Source organism: Barbus barbus (genome assembly GCF_936440315.1).
Source record: "Barbus barbus genome assembly, chromosome: 41".
In the NCBI taxonomy this organism is placed as follows: domain Eukaryota; kingdom Metazoa; phylum Chordata; class Actinopteri; order Cypriniformes; family Cyprinidae; genus Barbus; species Barbus barbus.
The window spans coordinates 6,398,137-6,421,656 of record NC_136719.1 but is presented as its reverse complement, the minus strand read 5'-3'; the positions used below and the strand labels follow the sequence as shown (position 1 = coordinate 6,421,656).

The window sequence follows — 23,520 nt, the reverse complement described above, 5'->3', positions numbered from 1 at the left end:
TTTAGTTCTTTCTTGTTTTGAATATAAATATCTCTAAATTTTGTAAAAAAAAAAAAAAACCTTCACTACTGTTTTAAAATTGTAGTAAAGTCAGATTTTTAATTAATACATTTATTTGGCCAAGATTAAATTAATTAAATCTTTTGAGCTTTCTAGTCATAAAAACATTTCTGAAAAGTCAAATGGTTTCCAAAAATATTAAGCTGCACACCTTTTTTATCATTGATAATAATCAAACATGTTTCTTGAGCAAATCAACATATTAGAATGATTTCTCACTAATATAGAAAAGACTTATTTTAAAATTATAATAATATTTTACAATAATATATATTTTTAACTGTAATTATTATAAAATAAATGCAGTCTTTGTGAACATAAGCCTTAAAAATTAAAAAAACATGAAAAAATTGTAGATTGTTTGAAAACTTATCTTGATTTTGATCTTACATAATACATAATATTGTTATATATAATATAAAAAGTATACATCTAAAAGTACACAATTAAAATAATTTAATATACTATTTCTTAAATTTATTTTTAATATGTTTTAGGATGCTTAGATAATTGTTTAGGAAATTACAAAAATATTCATTAAGACAATGATTTTTACAGTGAAGGATTCTGCATATGAAAGAGAGTTAAACAGCCAAACTGTTGCCACATACTCTGCAGATGTATCACACACATGTAGAAACGCTTTACTTTTTCCACAGGGTAAATTTTAAGTTCATGAATGAGTGCTTCCTCTTTTTTGTCTTGCCACAAAGAGAGAAGAATAATTACACGTCGCCGCAATGCAAAAGCCTCACTGGAAATTGCACAGAAATAGCAGGAAACAGGACTTACCCGTGAGCCGTACTTGTAGATGCACATGATCTCGATGCCTGGGAAAAAAAGAGAGAGACTGATTCTGCAATCACCACCATTCCCTTGCAATTATCCTTTGGGACAGATTAATTCACCCGAGAACAAAGTAAAGCATTACACATGCACAGAGAGCACTGGAGTCATTGATAATGACAGTGTCAGAAATAGCAGGGGCCTCAACGCTCCTCATGCTGAACTGTACTGGACCTGCCACAAATGAAAATCATGGCAGGGCTGGTTGTTCTCAAAGAAACGGTCAGCGCTGAGTGCGCCTGTGTTTGTTGTCTTTGCATTAAGTGCATGTGTGTTCATAGTTCATTGACTTTACTGAGTATAAATGACATTTCGCAGGGAACATGATGTTTGTGAAGTGACCTTAACACTGAATACTTTTCATTGAGACCTTGAGAGGTAGTCTGCTAAACCTAGTAAGCACGATTAAAGGAATGGTTCACTCAGAAATGAAAATTTGCTCAAAATGTGCTTACCCTCAGGCCATACCAGCCGTACATGAGTTTGTTTCTTCATCAGAACAGAGTTGGAGAAATGCAGCATTATACTGTATCACTTGTATCACCAATGCAGTGAATGGGTGCCGTGAATGGGCTCACCAATGCAGTGAATGGGTCTGCAGTGAATGGGCTCACTAATGCAGTGAATGGGTGCCGTGAATGGGCTCACCAATGCAGTGAATGGGTGCCATGAATGGGCTCACTAATGCAGTGAATGGGTGCCGTCAGAATGAGAGTCCAAACAGCTGATTTAAACATCACAATAATCCACAAGTAATCCACACCACTCCAGTCTATCAATTAACGGCTTGTGAAGTAAAAAAGTGCATGATCGTAAAAAAAAACAAATTAAGATGTTTTTAATTTCAAACTGGTTAAAATATGTGACCCTGCACCACAAAACCAGTCTTAATTCACTGGGGTATATTTGTAGCAATAGCCAAAATTACATTGTTTGGGTCAAAATTATCCATTTTTTTGTAATGCCAAAAATCATTAGGACATTAAGTAAAGATTAGGGCTGTGTATTGGCAAGAATCTGGTGATCCGATACGTATCATGATACAGGGGTTGCGATACATTGCGATACTGTAAGCAAGGCGATATATTGGGATATTTCTTATTTTAGGAATAGGATATATATTTTTTAGGAAAGCTGTCATTAAGAACACACCACCATATGCAAACCTTAGCAAAAAATAAATAAATAAAAATAGTTTGACCAGAACACACTGTAGAACACACTGGGATCTGCATTTGCAATAATCAGTCCCTATAACATTCAACATTATTGAACCACTTTTTGTGCAGAACGAGTAAAGGGGGAAATATTCAAGTGCTTGCATGATTCTTTAGTTAAATGTATGTATAAAATGCATTTTATAAAAAGATAAAAATATATATTTATACTCTACTTTAAAGGTTCACAGTTTAAGTTTACAATTGTGACATGCAATGTGATCTGATTTGATCTGAACAAAAAATGACATCTGCTTAATATCAATGAAAAATAAAGTGCTTGCAGGATTCCTGAAGAAAACAAAACAATTGTAAAACAATGAAATAAATACAGATGATAAACATTCTCAGAACTTTTCAACTTGGATTTCACAGGTTTTTCAGTTTGTATTTATGTTCCGTGTGGAATTGCCGAGACCGCGAAGCGAGCATCGCCCCAACAGCACAAAACTCCCCCGAATTACGAGAGAAAGCTGCAGCTGCACGGCGACTCCACCGCCCGCCGCGCAAAGGCTCTTCAACACGGGACTGTCACATGTCGGTTTTCCTTTCAGTTCTGTTTTGACCTTATTTGGTAGTTCCTGTTCTGATTTAGTTAATTAGTAATCATCATTTAGTCTTGTCACCTGTGTTTGATTAATTATCTAGTTTGCTCCTTTGTTTCCTGTTTCTTTATAAGCATTCAGTTTTGTCCCAATCCTTGTCGGATCTTAAGTTTGTAATGGTTATTCGTGTGTTGAAGCTAATAAATATACCTTTTGTTATTTGTCGTTGTGGGCGCCCTTACTACAACCACCAACCGTGACAGGGACGTGGCAAGCGGCAGGAGCGGACATTACCACAAAAGCCCAAATGTTTCCACACTTCAGCTTTGTACATCGAAACGAGAACTGGAACAATTCTTTCATCCTCCATTACTGGCAGCGAACTATATTAACGCTAACATTAGTGGAGTGCCCTGATGCTAGTATTTCCTGTCACTGTTTAAGTTCAGAGATGAAGACTAGCGGTCGGGATATGAACTCAAAACGAAACAACTGCCATGAATCTTGTATGATTTTATTTTTTTAATATTCCGTTTTGGAGAATCGATACAATATCGCCAAACAAAATATCGCGATACTCGCGTGTATTGATATTTTCTTACACCCCTAGTAAAGATCATGTTCCATGAAGATATTTGGTGAATTTCCTACCGTAAATATATCAAAACTTAATTTTTGATTAGTAATATGCATTGCTAAGAACTTCATTTGAACAACTTTAAAGGCGATTTTCTCAATATTTAGATTTTTTTGCACCCTCAGATTCCAGATTTTCAAATAGTTGTATCTCGGCCAAATATTGTCCAATCCTAACAAACCATACATCAATTGAAAGCTTATTTATTCAGCTTTCAGATGATGTATAAATCTCAATTTCGGGAAAATTGACACTCGTGACTGGTTTTGTGGTCCAGGGTCAAATATTATCTTCCTCCAGTGAAAGGTCTATCCCCTGTTGTCCTCTAATATCAAAATCTGACACATTTGATTAGAACTGTTGGAACATTGCTTGATCTGTGCATAGATTTTCTCCTGATTCAGACAACTTTTTCACTGGAGAAAGCAATATTATGAATAGAGGACTCATATTTTTGCACGAATCAACAGTTTGAAGTTAAAAACATCTTATATAATAGTTCATTTATTACAAACATGCAGCTTTTCACTTCACAGGCCAATATCTCATGGACTGGAGTGGTGTGGATTATTGTGATGCTTTTATCGGCTGTTTGGACTCTCATTCTGACGGCACCCATTCACTGCAGAGCATCGAGCAATTGATGTAATGTTACATTTCTCCAAATCTGTTCTGATGAAGAAACAAACTCATCTACATCAAGGATGACCTGAAGTTGAGTACAATTTCAGCAAATTTTTGGGTGGACTATTACTTTAACAATCGTCTCAGACCCTGTGCGGGTGTTTGTACCGTGAGGATCTGCATCCACCAGAGCAAAGACAGGGACGTGTAGCGTGTCCCACAGTTTCTTCACCATCAGTCTGCTGTTGACATCAGGCACCCCTTTACCCTGATGGACACACAAGAACAAACATTCAGGCCTTGAAAACACACAGTAGCACTGATCTAACAAATATGCTTACAGTTATGATGATGCAGGGAGAAAGTCTGGTGCAAAAGTCATCATCCAGTAGTCTCTGGAAAGTTGCATCCTTCTCCACTATCAGAATGAATTTCGCAGCTGATACAATGTCTTCACATTGCTGAGGAATGTAACGGATAATACAGCAGAGAGCATAATGATCACACAGTCTTTAAAATGGTAATATTTGTCTATATTAAAGTTTACAATCTGTTGTGGTTTCCAATGTTCTTCAAAAGCTCTTCTTTCATGTTCCATACAAGAAAAAAAAAAGTAATACAGGTTTGCAACATCACGAGGGTGAGTGAATGACAGAATTTATTTTCAGTGAACTATCCCTTTAAAAGCTCCCATTCATTTTGTGCAGCGTGACGTAACTTTAATATGAATCATTTAAAAAATCCTGTGATACAAGCTTCCATTGTGCCAAAAATCCACACATTAACGCACAGAACAACTGTAAGGCATTTGGCAATGGTCAGAAAATATTTCCAAAGTTCTGTCTCGTGTGCTGGGAGCAAAACGCATTTCTGATTCGGACAGGACGTCCCTCTGGAACACAATTACTGTCCAAATCAGTGTTGTTACTGTTAACTAAAACTGTTAAAAACTATTTTTCGTAATTGAAAAAAAAAGCTGAAATAAAATCTAATACAAATATTAGATGAAAACTTAAAAAGGTTAAAATTAGAAAAGCTGCCTTTGAAACTAACTAAAATAATAAAGTTTAAGTTGTACTAAAGTACTAAAACAAAAATAACAATGCTAAATAGAAATATATATATATATATATATATATATATATATATATATATATATATATATATATATATATATATATATATATATATATATATATATATATACAGGATGCGATTTGTAGGGGTGGATTTCCCTCCTCTGGTCTATGCACCCCTGCCTCTGCTGAATAATTTTTGATTATTGATTCGCGAAACGCGCTTTGAAGTCCCGTTCTGAATCAAATGATTCGCGATACGTGATCCAATTGGAGCGTTTCGAAACAGTGAATCATTTTGCGATGCAATGGTTTAACTGACTTTCAAAGTTTGACTTTGAGTTTCAAAAAGCTCCGTTGATAATGTTCTTTGTTCGCTTTCTCTATATAATTTATCCGTTGTTTGAATCAGCGGGAAAATGAAATCATTACAGTTAATAGGCCTAACTTAAAATGTTTTTATTAAATTGCGATCACGTTAATTTCCGTCGTATTAAAAACATTTCATGACGTGACACCCATTTACTTGCCTAAAAAGACGGATTTATGATGTGTGTTGTTAACAGATTACACTAACATTAGGTTAGACTATAACCTTACTCTGGAGAGAATTTTTTTTTCAAAAGCACCCCCCCCTTTTTCACAAATCGCACCCTGTATATATATATATATATATATATATTAGTGGTGTAAATCGATTCTTTTTTCTTTTTTTTTAATAATTAATCACCCATTTTTTTTCAAATTAATCACGATTAATCCCACCTAACATTACAGTTTTTAAATATACTTTTATATTGCAATAATTTCACATTCAATCTTCAAATTAATGTACAAACAACATATTTTTAATATTTGTTTAATGGCATATTTTTTATGACTGAAGGCCAGTATCACTGATACCAAGTAAAACTGATTTCCCTTTAAAAAAAATGTCCTCTGCTAAACGTGATGCTGATCTGACACGCATTGTATTTCCTCTCAATTCTCTTTATCTTTTCTGACCCATTTCAGTCTCTACTAATGAACTGACGAGTTGAATCGGGTGTGTAAGATGAGGGAAACAGTGCTAAGTTGCTCCAGGACAGATTTGATAACCATTTCAGAGACATGTTCTTAATGTAACTCATATATAACATATTAAATGCACGCACAGTTTTAAGGCAGCTTTAATCGCCTTTTTGGTAACTACATGCCTTAACTGACCACGACAGTGCATGCATGTAGTTTATTTTGCGCTTTGATATGAATAGATACAGGCTATAGTGCGCGCCGGTTACCGCGCCATTTGACTCGTGCCTGCCGCTGAAGTGAAGCTGGAGCGCGATTCTGAAACGTCTCCGGATTGATGTGATCGTGAAGACATTCTGCGACTGAAAAAATGCACTTTTTGTCAAGAAGAAACAGACAGAAACAGCAGTTATGAGTGGGGTGGCCAACCCTTTAAATAATTTTTAAATGAAAATGAATCGCCTGCGTTAACGCGCTAATTTTGACAGCACTTATATATCAGCCTGGTCTCATGTTTATACGTAGGTATTAATACGTAACATTTACAAGCACAAAACGTACATTTTTGTATTTTTAGCTAAAAACGTAAACATATTTATGCATCTTTTATATCATTAAGATTTTGGCCCCCTTCCTGATTTTTTATTTTTTTGCATGTTTGTCACACTTTAATGTTTCAGATCATCAAACAAATTTAAATATTAATCAAAGATAACACAAGTAAACACAACATACAGTTTTTGAATGAAGTTTTTTTTATTATGAAGGGAAAACAAAATCCAAACCAACATGGCCCTGTGTGAAAAAGTGCTTGCCCCCTAAACCTAATAACTGGTTGGGCCACCCTTAGCAGCAACAACTGCTATCAAGCGTTTGTGATAACTTGCAATGAGTCTGTTACAGCGCTGTGGAGGAATTTTGGCCCACTCATCCTGGCAGAATTGTTGTAATTCAGCCACATTGGAGGGTTTTTGAGCATGAATCGCCTTTTTAAGGTCATGCCACAGCATCTCAATAGGATTCAGGTCAGGACTTTGACTAGGCCACTCCAAAGTCTTCATTTTGTTTTTCTTCAGCCATTCAGAGGTGGATTTGCTGGTGTGTTTTGGATCATTGTCCTGCTGCAGAAACCAAGTTTGCTTCAGCTTGAGGTCACGAACAGATGGCCGGACATTGTCCTTCAGGATTTTTTGGTAGACAGCTGAATTCATGGTTCCATTTATCACAGCAAGTCTTCCAGGCCCTGAAGCAGCAAAACAGCCCCAGACCATCACACTACCACCACCATATTTTACTGTTCACCTTCAAAAAACACCTTCCAAAAAGTTCAGCTTTTGTCTTGTCAGTCCACAGAGTATTTTCCCAAAAGTCTTGGGGATCGTCAAGATGTTTTCTGGCAAAACTGAGAGGAGCCTTTATGTTCTTTTTGCTCAGCAGCGGTTTTCGTCTTGGAACTCTGCCATGCAGGCCATTTTTGCCCAGTCTCTTTCTTATGGTGGAATCATGAACACTGACCTTAACTGAGGCAAGTGATGCCTGCAGTTCTTTAAATGTTGTTGTGGGGTCTTTTGTGACCTCTTATATGAGTTGTCGCTGCGCTCTTGGGGTAATTTTGGTTGGCCTGTCACTCCTGGGAAGGTTCACCACTGTTCCATGTTTTCGCCATTTGTGGATAATGGCTCTCACTGTGGTTCGCTGGAGTCCCAAAACTTTAGAAATGGCTTTATAACCTTTTCCAGACTGATAGATCTCAATTACTTTCTTTCTCATTGGTTCCTGAATTTCTTTGGATCTCAACATGATGTGTAGCTTTTGAGGATCTTTTGGTCTACTTCACTTTGTCAGGCAGGTCCTATTTAAGTGATTTCTTGATTGCGAACAGGTGTGGCAGTAATCAGGCCTGGGTGTGGCTAGGAAACTGAACTCAGGTGTGATAAACCACAGTTATGTTTTAACGGGGGTATTAAAGGGGGTTAAACACTTTTTCACACAGGGCCATGTGGGTTTGGATTTTGTTTTCCCTTCATAAAAAAAAACCTTCATTTAAAAACTGCATGTTGTGTTTACTTGTGTTATCTTTGATTAATATTTAAATTTGTTTGATGATCTGAAACATTAAAGTGTGACAAACATGCAAAAAAATAAAAAATCAGGAAGGGGGCCAACACTTTTTCACACCACTGTATATGACAGAGCAAATTATCCCTCGGTCTGAAAACCCATTCCATTACTGGGCAGTGAACAAACTTTGTTTCCCTGCCCTTGCTGCTACTGCATCAGCCTTTCTCTCTGCCCCCTGTACCAGTGTTGAGAGTGAAAGACTGTTTAGCACTGCCTCCAACATTCTAGATGAAAGAAGGAACCGACAAAAAGCAGAGAGAGCAGAAATGCTAATATTCCTAAAAAAAAAAACCTGCCAATGGTTTTGAAAAAGCGGTATCGTTGCATCCCTAGTTGTTATCACAGACTGCCTCGCTGGGATGTTTCCTAAAGGAACCCCTTGTAATAGTAACCTCTTGTTCTTCCAAGGGCATAACATCTGGATACATCTTCATGTAACCCTCATCCTCACATGTCTGTCTACTTTGGGATGCAAGTTGGCACGGTTCACCCATCTTTGTAGCGGACGAGCACTGAGAAGACCTAGTGGAATCACAGTCGCTGCAGCTGCAATCATACCCAGCAACTGCTGGAACTGAATAAGCTTCTAGGAAATATTTCGAATAGAACCCAGTGAGCTGTTTGCTGGTGCTTATCTGAACAATTGCCTTTTTCTGCATTAGGGTTGTAATCTCGTTGGCCAAAATTTGTGCCTGGACTGAGTCTTTGACCATGGTCATATGGACTCCTGAAAAAGTAGGAGGACGCCGCCAGAACTGTATCCTGTATCCTTTCTTGATGATATCTAGGACCCAGGGATCTGATGTGCATTTCTCCCAACTGTCCAGGCGTAGTTGGGAGCATGCACCGACAACTCCTAAACCGCAGGAGACCTGCTAAATTAAAAGAAACCGAGCATAGTAGATTATTTTTCCCTGCTGTACCGAAATCGTATCGAACCATGACCACCGAACCGAGGTACGTACCGAACCGTGACATCTGTGTACTGTTCCACCCCTAATATTTTATATATATATATATATATATATATATATATATATATATATATATATATATATATATATACATACACATACACATACATACATACAGTGGGGCAAATAAGTATTTGATACACTGCCGATTTTTCAAGTTTTCCCACCAAAGAATGGAGAGATCTTTAATTTTCATCGTAGGTACACCTCAACTGTGAGAGACAGAATTTTTAAAAAATTCCAGAAATTCACATTGTATGATTTTTGAATAATTAACTTCCATTTTATTGCATGAAATAAGTATTTGATCACCTACCAACCAGCAAGAATTCTGGCTCTCACAGACCTGTTAGTTTGTCTTTAAGAAGCCCTCCTATCCTCCACTCATTACCTGTATTAATTGCACCTGTTTGAACTCGTTACCTGTATAAAAGACACCTGTTCACACACTCAACCAATCAGACTCCAACCTCTCCACCAAAGAGCTGTCTAAGGACACTAGGGACAAAATTGTAGACCTGCACAAGGGTGGGATGGGCTACAGGACAATAGGCAAACAGCTTGGTGAGAAGGCAACAACTGTTGGTGCAATTATTAGAAAATGGAAGAAATTCAAGATGACTGTCAATCTCCCTCGGACTGGGGCTCCATGCAAGATCTCGCCTCATGGAGTATCAATGATCCTGAGAAAGGTGAGGGATCAGCCTAGGACTACACGGGAGGACCTGGTCAATGACCTGAAGAGAGATGGGACCACAGTCTCAACTGCTACCATTAGTAACACACTACACCATCATGGATTAAAATCCTGCAGCGCATGCAAGGTCCCCCTGCTCAAGTCAGCACATGTCCAGGCCCGTCTGAAGTTTGCCAAAGACCATCTGGATGATCCAGATGAGGCATGGGAGAGGGTCATCAGAATCAGAATGAGCTTTATTGCCAGTAAATTTGTTTTAGTGACAGTAGCTCCACAGTGCGACAGAATGACAGCAACAGGACAGGACACAGATAATAAAAAATAAAATAAATAATGTACAAATATACAAAAATGGACAATGTGCCAAATAGCACAAACACAATATACAAAATAGACAAATCAGTATGTACAGGTATGTTAGGTGCAAATTTGAAATGTAATAAGTATGTGTGTAAAATAAAAATAAAAAAGTATGATAGTTTTGTGTGTTTCATGTTTATTGTTAATAGTTCAAGTGTTCATGAGATGGATTGCCTGAGGGAAGAAATTGTTTCTGTGTCTGGTCGTTCTGGTGCACAGAACTCTTCAGGACTTAATTTTCTCCTGAAGTCCACAATCATCTCCACAGTTTTGAGCGTGTTGAGCTCCAGGTTGTTAAGACTGCACCAGACAGCCAGCTCCTTAACCTCCTGTGTGTAAGCAGACTCGTCATCGTCCTGAATGAGGCCAATCAGTGTGGTGTCGTCTGCAAATTTCAGGAGCTTGACAGAGGCGTCTTTAGAGGTGTAGTCGTTCGTGTAGAGGGAGAAGAGCAGTGGGGAGAGAACGCAGCCCTGAGGAGCTCCAGTGCTGATGGTGCGGGTGCTGGATGTGTATTTTCCCAGCTTCACTAGCTGCTGCCTGTCTGTCAGGAAGCTGTGTTTCTGACAGACGGAGGTGGGCACGGAAAGCTGAGTTAGTTTGGGCAGGAGGAGGTCTGGAATGATAGTGTTAAAGGCTGAGCTGAAGTCCACAAACAGGATCCTCATATAAGTCCCTGGTCTGTCCAGGTGTTGCAGTGTGTAATGCAGTCCCATGTTGACTGCATCATCCACAGACCTGTTTGCTCTGTAGGAAAACTGCAGGGGGTCCAGTGATATCCTTCAGAAAAGCCAGAACTAGTTTTTCAAATGACTTCATGACCACAGATGTTAGAGCCACAGGTCTGTAGTCGTTAAGTCCTGTTATCTTGGGTCTCTTTGGGACGGGGATGATGGTGGAGCGTTTGAAGCATGAGGGGACTCCGCACAGCTCCAGTGATCTGTTGAAGATCTGTGTGAAGATGGGGGCCAGCTGGTCAGCACAGGATTTCAGACAGGCTGGTGTCACACCGTCTGGGCCTGGGGCCTTCCTTCTCTTGTTCTTTTTGAAGACCTGGCGCACGTCATCTTCACTTATCTGCAGTTCAGGTGTGAGGGAGAGGGGGGTTGCAGGAGGTGTGAATGGTGTTTTTTCAAACCTACAATAGAACTCATTAAGATCGTCTGCCAGTTGTTGATTCTCCACAGTGCTGGGGGATGGTGTCTTGTAATTGGTGATGTCTTTCAGACCTTTCCACACTGAAGCCGTGTCACTGGATGAGAATTGGATCCTTAACTTATCGGAATAATTCCTCTTTGTCACTCTGATCTCCTTTTCCAGTGTGTATTTGGCCTGTTTATACAAGACTCTGTCCCCATTCCTGTAAGCATCTTCTTTGGACTGACGGAGCTGTCTGAGTTTTGCAGTGAACCACGGTTTTTCGTTGTTATAAGTTAGATGAGTCCTGGTAGGAATGCACATATCCTAACAGAAATTGATATATGATGTCTCTGTGAGCTCGTCCAGATCATCAGCAGCTTCAAAAACACTCCAATCAGTAAGGTCGAGACAGGCTTGTAAAACCCACTCTGTCTCATTAGTCCATCTCTTTACAGTCCTTAATACAGGTTTAACAGATTTAAGTTTCTGCCTCTAGGTTGGAATAAGATGAACCAAAACAGTGATCAGAGAGTCCTAAAGCTGCTCGTGGAACAGAGTGATATGCGTCCTTTATCGCTGTGTAACAGTGGTCCAATATATTACTGTCTCTGGTGGGACATGTAACATGCTGTCTGTATTTTGGCAGCTCGCGGGAGAGATTTGCTTTATTAAAGTCCCCGAGAATGATTAAAACAGAGTCCGGGTGTTGTTGCTCACTCTCTATGATCATATCAGCGAGTTTCTGTAAAGCTGTGCTCACGTGCGCTTGCAGTGGAATGTAGACACTCACGAGAATGAACGAGCAGAACTCCCGCAGCGAGTAGAAGGGTTTACAGTTGATGAAAAGCGTTTCTAGATATGAACAGCACATCTTCTTTAACACAGTTACATCTGTACACCACCTCTCACTGATGTAGAAGCATTTCCCGCCGCCGTGCCATTTCCCCATTGATTCTGCGTCGCGATCTGCTCTGATCAGCTGGAAATTAGGCAGATGCAAGGCGCTGCCTGGAATGGTGTCGTTCAGCCAGGTTTCCGTGAAACACAGAGCAGCAGATTTTGAAAAGTCCTTGTTAAACCGGGAAAGCAGAAGAAGTTTGTCCGTTTTGTTGGGTAGAGAGCGGAGATTCGCCAGATGGATGCTAGACAATGGCATTCGAAATCCACGCTGTCTGAGCTTCACGAGCGTGCCCGCTCTCTTCCCCCGTCTGCGCGTCCTAAAGCCTGGAGAGCCAAGCACAATGGCTGCCATGCGCAGCGCCATCTTGTTTGTCATGTGGTCAGATGAGACCAAAATATAATTTTTTGGTATAAACTCTACTCGCCGTGTTTGGAGGAAGAAGGATGAGTACAATCCCAAGAACACCATCCCAACCGTGAAGCATGGGGGTGCTTTTCTGCAAAGGGGACAGGACGACTGCACCGTATTGAGGGGAGAATGGATGGGGCCATGTATCGCGAGATTTTGGGCAACAACCTCCTTCCCTCAGTAAGAGCATTGAAGATGGGTCGTGGCTGGGTCTTCCGGCATGACAATGACCCCAAACACACAGCAAGGGCACCTAAGGAGTGGCTCCGTAAGAAGCATTTCAAGGTCCTGGAGTGGCCTAGCCAGTCTCCAGACCTGAACACAATAGAAAATCTATGGAGAGAGCTGAAACTCCGTTTTGCCCAGCGACAGCCCCAAAACCTGAAAGATCTGGAGAAGACCTGTATGGAGGAGAGGGCCAAAATCACTGCTGCAGTGTGTGCAAACCTGGTCAAGAACTACAGGAAACGTCTGACCTCTGTAATTGTAAACAAAGGTTTCTGTACCAAATATTAAGTTCTATTTTTCTATTGCATCAAATACTTATTTCATTCAATAAAATGGAATTTAATTATTCAAAAATCATACGATCGATTTTCTGGATTTTTTTTTTTATTCTGTCTCTCACAGTTCAGGTGTACCTACAATGAAAATTACAGATCTCTCCATTCTTTGTAAGTGGGAAAACTTGAAAAATCTGCAGTGTATCAAATACTTATTTGCCCCACTGTATGTATGTATATATATATATATGTGTGTGTGTGTGTGTGTGTGTACATATCAGTGGTGTGCGGTGGTGTTTTAAAATGAGGAGGCAGTTATAAGTTTAGAGATTATTTCCTTCATTATTATTGAAAATACATGCCTTTCTGACGTGATATCTGATTTGAAAAGGTAGAAAAAAAAGTTTGGCAAAACGCGGATTCGAACCAAGGTCGATCGTGTCAAAAAGGACTTCAACACGTACTTCACCATCTGTGCCACTAGAGCTGTTACTTGACAACTGTCTTTAGTAATGTTTTCTAATCACACGTTGGTGGGCGGAGTTACTGTAAATAGCCACGGCCAACAAGGCGAGTTACATGCACTTATAAATAGACACTCTGTTTTTTATTTGTGAACTGATGCTCAGCTGTTTTTTTTTTTTTTTAATAGTCAACTTATTTTCGGGTCATCGTCATAAAAGCCCTGTCACAAACATTGTCACAGCCACGAAGATACATCTATCATTTCATCAAGGTGAATGCTCACTAAAAACTGACAGTCATTAAGCTTTCAAGCCATTTCATGTTTCATTTTGACGTGACACAAAGCAGTGATATCTAAGCGGGAGAGATGTTTACTTACTTTATAATTAGTCAATAACGCCATTATTTTCTTCATCCGGTGTCCTGCAGAGTTTAGCTCCAACTTGCCTCAACACACCTGCATGGAAGTTTCTAGTATGCCTAGTAAAGTAATTAGTCAATAACGCCATTATTTTCTTCATTTAGGCCGAGAGCTTGCACGAAAACAAGAGGCGAGCGTTACCGCAAGAACCAATCACATCCAATCATATCCAATTATAGCGCGATGGAGGCATTGCCTCCTCTCACGTGATTTTCCCCCATTCATTTCAATGAGCCTCCAGAAAAGTCATTGCACGCTTTGGGGTCTCTGTAGAACAGGGCTGTCCAAACTCGGTCCTGGAGGGCCGGTGTCCTGCAGAGTTCAGCTCCAACTTGCCTCAACACACCAGCATGGAAGTTTCTAGTATGCCTAGTAAGAGCTTGATTAGCTGCTTCAGGTGTGTTTGATTAGGGTTGGAGCTAAACTCTGCAGGACACCGGCCCTCCGGGACTGAGTTTGGACAGCCCTGCTGTAGAAAGTATATGGACCGAAGGGCGGCAAGCCTCCGCTGTAACTTTACCTGAGGGTGTCGCTGTTGAACAGTGTTACTTTATAAAAACGAGTGACTTTTAGACTTTTAATATCATATTTAGTCATATTTGCGCTGTTTTATTTTTGTAAAATCGATTATTTTCTCATCCAATTTGGAGAGGAGTCACTGCCTCCCTTGCCTCCTCGGAAGAAACGCCCCTGGTATGTATGCATGTATGTATGTATGTATGTATATATATATACACACACACACACACACACACACACACACACACACACACACATATAATATCTATAAAAGCACATAAAGTTACTAAAATTACAATGAAAAATGTCAATTTAAAAAATAAAAGATAAAAAAAAATATAATTTAAAATATTAATAAATACTATAACAGCATATAAATAATACTAAAACAACTGGCCCAAACACTAGTCCACACAGGGATTCAGAGACAAACAGAAAGATAGATTACCACAAGGGCGTAGGGTGGCATTCATTTAATGACATGGTTAAAGTAAACAGGAAGGATACTTCTGATCCCATTAACATTGGAAGACACCGGAACCGCCTAGGGAGAAACAAGAACAAAATTATAAAAACATTTTATATTTCACAGCAAAAATAGTCTTGTGTGGAAAAACAAACTCATAACTTCAGAGTAGCTTCAGAATGGTGTGTCAGACCAGTGGTAAAGTAGAACAGCAAACTGATGTGAATGTTTGACAGATAGTCTAAAAATGTTGCAAGTAGAATTATAGATGAATGCTTGAGGGCAGAAGGGGGATTATATAAATCATGTACTGGCATACAGTGAGCATTAAGTGAGTTTTACTGAAAGGTTGGCTGGCGATCTGGACTTACAGTGGAGCTGGAATTGCAGTCCACCTTTGTGCCATCTTCCTCCAAATAGCACAGATCACCTGAGATTAAGCCTTTGGATGTTGCAAACTGTGAGGATTATTAAAATAAATTATTTACTGTGAACACATTCTCTTTATTGCTTATAAAAAAAGCGGTGTATAAAAGTCTCAGAAATTCAAATCTCACACACATGCACGTACCACATGCAAACTCCTGCGAGGAACCTTGAGCATGCATGAAATGTCATCCAGGGCGGAATCCAAGGTCCTCTGTGACCCAAACAGCTGTGGATCATTATAGTATATGTCCCTGACGGAGAGAAAAGAAAACATTTCAGTGCACAGGTGCACTTGACAAATCACGTCATAAAAATCAAAGGTTCCACCTGCTCCCTATATCAAATGATTTATGATACTGTTTGCTGATTTATAATTAGATCATCACTTACATCCACAGGTGGTTTCAATGAAACGTCCGCAAAAGCTGACAAAAATGTTAAATATTTAGACACGAAACAGGCAATAACTAAAAGGCGCTAGAGTAAAACTTGCCAAAATATAGATCTTGGTAGCTGACATGAAATAGTTCTAAGTCCTGCAATACGACAAGCTAAACTCCATCTAAAACTATTTTAAACAGCATTTTACATTTTAAAAAATATTTTTTATGCAAGCAAATATGGAACATGGATTTTTTGTTCTTTAAAAAATGTATTTGTCTCGACACAAACCATATAAAGTGAACGATTGAAGGTTAACAGTTAATAAAAACTTAATAAATATAAACAGTGACCACGTTTTAACTTATAAAGTTTTTTATCGAATATACACTTACCTTTTAGTAGCATAGGAGTCACTTTGCACAAGTTTGTAAATGACAGACAAGAGCTTCAAAATCAGGGCTGTAAAACAGAAACATATCAGATACAGTCATTGCTACATTGACAACATTAGTTCAACTAGAATTTAAAAAATTTTGCCTGTGCAAAACTCACTATCACAATGCTATGTGCGCATGGTTGCCAGAGGGCTGCTGTATGGTTTCTTAAGCCTTATTCGGACTGTAATTGTTTCTCATGGGGAAGTTATTTTCACCATTTACAGGGGGTAGTCTGTGATTTCATTGCCACCTGAATCCAGAATGTCAGTGTTTTCCTCTCACCACCCGCGTAAAAATCCCCGGCCAAATTACCTACTGTTTTTTGACAAACACCAGGGTCGTATGGTAATTTAATTGCCGTACGAATCCACATTTTTAAGTTTACATAATTTCATTTATTACATAAATTTCAGTGTTTAAATCCTTTTTGACCACTGCCGAACACCGTAAGGTAACCGTTGTACATATTTATTTCAGAAATGCTGGAAAGTATTTACACTGCTTTACCACAGCGAGCGGGAGCAGAAAGAGAAGAGAAGAAAAGCACGTAAACATTCGAAATGGGTCTTTAAAATGGCAGAAGCAGGTATGCAATACAGTTTTAAAATGTATATTATATACAGTTATACAGGTGCATCTAAAAAAAAATAGAATATCGTGAAAAACTGCATTTTTTTGTAACTTATTATTTCAAAAAGTGAAACTTTCATATATATATATATATTTAGATTCATTACATGTAAAGCAAAGACTGTAAAAAAAGATGGACAACGCGTCTCGGCTTCCTTCCATTATAGAAAAGTGAAGCGAATACATCTCAGTATGGCCGCTGCCATTGTGAGTAAATGACGTCATTTGGAGCCAGAGTCTGCGCAGTAGAGATTCATTTGGAGCCAGAGTCTGCGCAGTAGAGATTCGTTTGGAGCCCGAGTCTGCGCAGTAGAGATTCGTTTGGAGCCAGAGTCTGCGCAGTAAAGATTCATTTGGAGCCAGAGTCTGCGCAGTAAAGATTCATTTGGAGCCAGAGTCTGCGCAGTAGAGATTCATTTGGAGCCCGAGTCTGCGCAGTAGAGATTCGTTTGGAGCCCGAGTCTGCGCAGTAGAGATTCATTTGGAGCCCGAGTCTGCGCAGTAGAGATTCGTTTGGAGCCAGAGTCTGCGCAGTAAAGATTCATTTGGAGCCAGAGTCTGCGCAGTAGAGATTCATTTGGAGCCAGAGTCTGCGCAGTAAAGATTCATTTGGAGCCAGAGTCTGCGCAGTAGAGATTCATTTGGAGCCCGAGTCTGCGCAGTAGAGATTCATTTGGAGCCCGAGTCTGCGCAGTAGAGATTCGTTTGGAGCCCGAGTCTGCACAGTAGAGATTCATTTGGAGCCCGAGTGAGTCTGCGCAGTAGAGATTCGTTTGCAGCCCGAGTCTGCGCAGTAGAGATTCGTTTGCAGCCCGAGTCTGCGCAGTAGAGATTCGTTTGCAGCCCGAGTCTGCGCAGTAGAGATTCGTTTGGAGCCAGAGTCTGCGCAGTAGAGATTTGTTTGGAGCCCGAGTCTGCGCAGTAGAGATTCGTTTGGAGCCCGAGTCTGTGCAGTAGAGATTTGTTTGGAGCCCGAGTCTGCGCAGTAGAGATTTGTTTGGAGCCCGAGTCTGCGCAGTAGAGATTCGTTTGCAGCCCGAGTCTGTGCAGTAGAGATTCGTTTGGAGCCCGAGTCTGCGCAGTAGAGATTCGTTTGCAGCCCGAGTCTGCGCAGTAGAGATTCGTTTGCAGCCAGAGTTTTTATAGCATCAAATTACTAGCTAAAATCAAACTTACCACAAAAACGAACAATTGAACATATATCAGCGTGATAACAACTACTTTAAATGACCAAAATCATATTTTGAAAAATTGTATTGGAAGTGTAATTAATTTTTTTGTTATGACTCAAGTCCCATTCGTTGAGTAGCCCCAGAGTGCACCTTGGACGAAGGGGCGGGGCGACACATTAAGGTGGCGAGACATTAACCCCCAATTTCATTGGCTTATGATACAGCAGAGCTTATTGGTGAAGACGTTTGCTCATGAGCATTCTTTTATATACATTTTTATGTATGATCTACGCTGTTTGGCTGTACTACAGAAATATTAAGTGCTAACAACAGCGATTTTAGTTAGAATCAATTAGCAAATGTGTTTTATTTATATTTTTTTACTTATGACGAATTAGTTAGAGTAAGTTCCTATCAAATGCTTGGTGGCGGCATCTCAGAGTATTCGGGCAGAACAGAGCTGTTTAATATGAGCGGCTCACGAATTAAGTCTTCAGAACAAATTCTTAATTCGTGGCCATGATATAGTTCTAATGTTTTTGTTTACTAAAAGAGCTGTTATTAAATCTGACCTACAGCAAATATTATTATTAATGTGCTTTAGTGCATATTTAAACAATACATGTTCATATATTTTCTCTGCAACATTTTTATTTATACTTTTATATATAGACTATATGCACAAATTAAATTACTGGTTTTGTGGCTCAATCCTTTAAAAAGAACCAATCACTGTACTATATTAGGCCTACAGATGTTAGATTTTTAGTAGCTATATAGTCTTTAATAAATACAAATATTAATCACAGAGAAGGTCTTTTATTAAAAGTGCTCACGCACCTTTTGCACAGATTCACAGTTATTTAATATTTGATATTTACGCAGGTCTATATGGCTACAATGATCAAGTGTTAATAACTGAATCTAAATTCATCCCGTACACAGATTAACACGCACACACAATGAGGGTGTGGATACAGAAATTATTGGATTTTTAATATTTGATGTCACGGACACTTATTTACTATAAGATAGGAAACTTTAAAAAACTGTAAGAGAATCGATATATGTTCAAATATTTTATTGAGATATAAACAAGGAAACATTGAGCTTCTCATGAAAATATTTATTTGCACTTTATAACCTACAAGTTTGTGACGCATTGAGCAACATATAGGCCAACTCATCTCTATAAATAACAAAAAAAAAAAAAACGGTTGTGCTTTAAAACATATAATTTCAAACATATTCGCGTTATATAACAAATTATATTTGTGTTTGTCCATGTCTAAAATACAGTAAATTATCACCATTTGCGTATAAAATCCCAATTTAGCGCTGATCCGTGGCCTTCCGATCCTCAAGGAAATATGAATGAAGCGCTATAACCTGAAGAACCCGGAGGTGGTGTCATCAAAAGTTTATTTTTAAATAATGACTTAATCTGACTAAAATTACTATGGTTTATTTATTTTGTCTAAACAGACAATATTAAAGCCTATGATTCTAGAGTTAGCACATATTTCTGTAGTATGTCCAAATCAATTTTACAAAATTGTACACAAAGGAATGCGCATGCTCGGGTCTACACCAATAAGGCTTGCCGTGTTATAAACCAATGAAATTGGGGGTGGGCGGGGCGACACGTATGTCGCCCCTCCCCATCGTCCAGACTGCACTCTGGAGTACTTGCATTCGTTTACATGGAGAGGGCGGGATTTATGACCTGTACTGCAGCCAGCCACCAGGGGGCGATCAAAGAGCCCGCAGCTTCAGTTTCCAGTATGAGTGAGACACACCCGATGTAAAGTAAGACATTTCAAAAGTTTTTTTTGTTTTAATTTTGATGATTAGAGATTACAGCTCATGAAAATCAAAATCCAGTATCTCAAAATATTAGAATATTTCCTAAAATCAATCAAAAAAAGGATTTGCAAAGCAGAAAAGTTCAAGTTCTTTAAAGGATGTTAATTTATGCACTCAATACTTGGTCAGGGCTCCTTTAGCACAAACTCCAGCATCAGTGAGGAATGGCATGGAAGCGATCAGCCTGTGGCTCTGCTGAGGCACTATTGAGCCTTCACCTCGTCTGGATTGTTGGATCGACTGTTTCTCATCATTCTCTTGAAAATATACCATATATTCTCTATGGGGTTCAGTTCAGCATTGACTCTGGACACCAGCAGACGTCACGGCACCCCAAATCATCACTGACTGTGGAAACTTCACACTGGTCTTCAAGCAGCTTGGATTCTGTGCCTCTCCACTCTTCCTCTAGACTCTGGGACCTTGATTTCCAAATGAAATGCAAAATTTAAATTTATCTGAAAAGAGGACTGTTGCCCAACAGCCCAGTTCTTTTTCTCCTTAGCCCAGGTAAGATGCTTCTGACGTTGTTTCTGGTTCAGAAGTGGCTTGGTAGCCCTTTTCCTGAAGACGTCTGAGCGTGGTGACTCTTGATGCACTGACTCCAGCTTCAATCCACTCCTTGTGAAGCTCTTCCAAGTGTTTGAATCAGCTTTGCTTGACAGTATCCTCAAGCTTGCGGTCATCCCTGTTGCTTGTGCACCTTTTCCTAACCAAATTCTTCCTTCCAGTCAACTTAACATTTAATATGCTTTGATACAGCACTCTGTGAACAGCCACACTTTCAGTAATGACCCTCTGTGACTTACCCTCTTTGTGGAGGGTGTCAATGTTTGTCTACTGGATCATTGCCAAGTCAGCAGTCTTCCCCATTATTCTGGTTTCAAAGAACAAGAGATACCCTGAATTTATACTGTAGAGATGGTCGTTTAATGAAACTCAAATATAAATATTCTAATATACTGAGATACTGGATTTTGACTTTCATGAGCCGTAAGCTCTAATCATCAAAATAAAAAAATATAAAAACTTTTGAAATGTCTTACTTTACATGTTATGAATGTAAAATATATATGAAAGTTTCACTTTTTGAAATAAGTTACAAAAAATTAAGTTTTTCATGATATTCAAATTTTTTGAGATGCACCTATATACATAACTATATCGCATATAAGTATATATTAGCGCATATAATATAGCACAAAGATAGATGCGCAAATTTAATAGCGCATCTATTTTCCTATTTTTAAACAGATTTAAATAATCAAATAATAAATAGGATTATATTCTAAAATATGCTTGGAATTATAAGAATACATTTAACATGAGTCATTTTTAAATACATTGGAAAAAATTGGTAAATAAAATTCATTGTATTTACAGCAGACAATCATGTGACTAGCCACGTGCGCAGCACATTCATGGGTTCGTAGGATGCTAGGATCACAGAACTCGCTTCTCCACGCGAGAAACAGTTACCGTCCGAATCGGGTTTAAGATGTTCTTAGTGGTTTTTGGTGTGTTGCTATGTAGTTGCTAGGATGTTGTGAGTGGTTACTTACTGGCCCAATCAAAAGAGCCTCTATGATACACTCCAAGAAAAGTCACAGTACAGTAACAACTAAAATTTTGAATATATCCACATAAAAAACAGATTTGCAGATTTTTGTGGTGATTATTTTTAAATGATCTGTAAATATGAATATGTAAAAGCAAGTAATCCAGGGTTATCTTACCAAATCTGGTGGCTGATAAAGGCCAGTCACATCGGAGAGCCGCCACAGGGACATCTGCCTTCCGTACCAAACCAACAGACTTGTGAAATCTGAAAGTAACAGGAACATCATTTTTACTCATTTCCATTTTCTCTTATTTATTTTCTGAAAATTAGTTTTTGTTGGCTAAGATCACTTAAGTCATAACATGCTCTGAAATATGCACAAAAAAATGAAGATGACTTCAGGAGTTACTTCATATGTTTGGGTGTACGAGTGAAATGTTTTGGGGAAAACATCTTGATGTCTCATCAAAAGAAATCTTATGATGATCATAACCAAATGCTGCTCTGGGAAAAAGTACTGTGAGGTTTTATTGTCGCGGATGATGGAATAATTCACTTAAATTAGTGTTTCGTTCTCATATCGGCTATTAAAACTATCAGTCATTTTGCTAGCCCAAAGGATACCTTTATAACAGCAATAAGGCAAAAGCCAAGTCATTCTCCAAGTTGTCAGGCCCCTGGCCTCAGAGGGGCCAAGATGAAACATGCTTTAAGCCTTAGGGAGGGTTGATGTAGATCTGACCAGACAGTTTTCTTTGTTCTGCACAAGAGCTATTACACAGCGTGCACAGTGAAAACATCTTCAGAGGAATTTAAATCTGTCTGTGTCCAAGAGAGAGAGAGAGGGTGAGGCGGGGTTAATCCTCTCATGAAATAACACCTATTTAGAGTCAGGAAGATATTTTATTTGAGGGGATAAAAGTTCAGACGAAATACTACAGACAGACTGATAGACAGACAGACAAATAAACAGATACAGATAGATAGATAGATAGATAGATAGATAGATAGATAGATAGATAATGAACAATATGATAGATAGATAGATAGATAGATAGATAGATAGATAGATAGATAGATAATGAACAATATAATGATAGATAGATAGATAGATAGATAGATAGATAGATAGATAATGAACAATATAATGATAGATAGATAGATAGATAGATAGATAGATAGATAGATAATGAACAATATAATGATAGATAGAGAGATAGATAGATAATGAACAATATAATGATAGATAGATAGATAGATAGATAGATAGATAGATAGATAGATAGATAGATAGATAGATAGATAGATAGATAGATAATGAACAATATAATGATAGATAGATAGATAGATAGATAGATAGATAGATAGATAGATAGATAATGAACAATATAATGATAGATAGATAGATAGATAGATAGATAGATAGATAGATAATGAACAATATAATGATAGATAGATAGATAGATAATGAACAATATAATGATAGATAGATAGATAGATAGATAGATAGATAGATAGATAGATAGATAATGAACAATATAATGATAGATAGATAGATAGATAGATAGATAGATAGATAGATAGATAGATAATGAACAATATAATGATAGATAGATAGATAGATAGATAGATAGATAATGAACAATATAATGATAGATAGATAGATAGATAATGAACAATATAATGATAGATAGATAGATAGATAGATAGATAGATAGATAGATAGATAGATAGATAGATAGATAGATAATGAACAATATAATGATAGATAGAGAGATAGATAGATAATGAACAATATAATGATAGATAGATAGATAGATAGATAGATAGATAGATAGATAGATAGATAATGAACAATATAATGATAGATAGATAGATAGATAGATAGATAGATAGATAGATAGATAGATAATGAACAATATAATGATAGATAGATAGATAATGAACAATATAATGATAGATAGATAGATAGATAGATAGATAGATAGATAGATAGATAGATAGATAATGAACAATATAATGATAGATAGATAGATAGATAGATAGATAG

The 23,520-nt window shown here is 38.2% G+C and overlaps 1 protein-coding gene across 2 annotated transcripts in view; it reads right to left on the bottom strand.

The window, feature by feature from the left end:
- Positions 1–23,520, bottom strand: part of LOC306860475 (meiotic recombination protein SPO11-like) — a 30,460-nt gene that overhangs the window by 5,277 nt on the left and 1,663 nt on the right. For both annotated transcript variants that reach the window (XM_079402210.1, XM_079402211.1), the window contains exons 3-10: positions 21,646–21,734; positions 16,197–16,263; positions 15,563–15,671; positions 15,363–15,449; positions 15,033–15,069; positions 4,271–4,380; positions 4,098–4,197; positions 853–890 (exon numbers count right to left, since the gene is read on the bottom strand). In XM_079402210.1, coding sequence (XP_079258336.1) covers positions 853–890; positions 4,098–4,197; positions 4,271–4,380; positions 15,033–15,069; positions 15,363–15,449; positions 15,563–15,671; positions 16,197–16,263; positions 21,646–21,734 — 637 coding nt within the window. The remainder of the gene's footprint in view (positions 1–852; positions 891–4,097; positions 4,198–4,270; positions 4,381–15,032; positions 15,070–15,362; positions 15,450–15,562; positions 15,672–16,196; positions 16,264–21,645; positions 21,735–23,520) is intronic.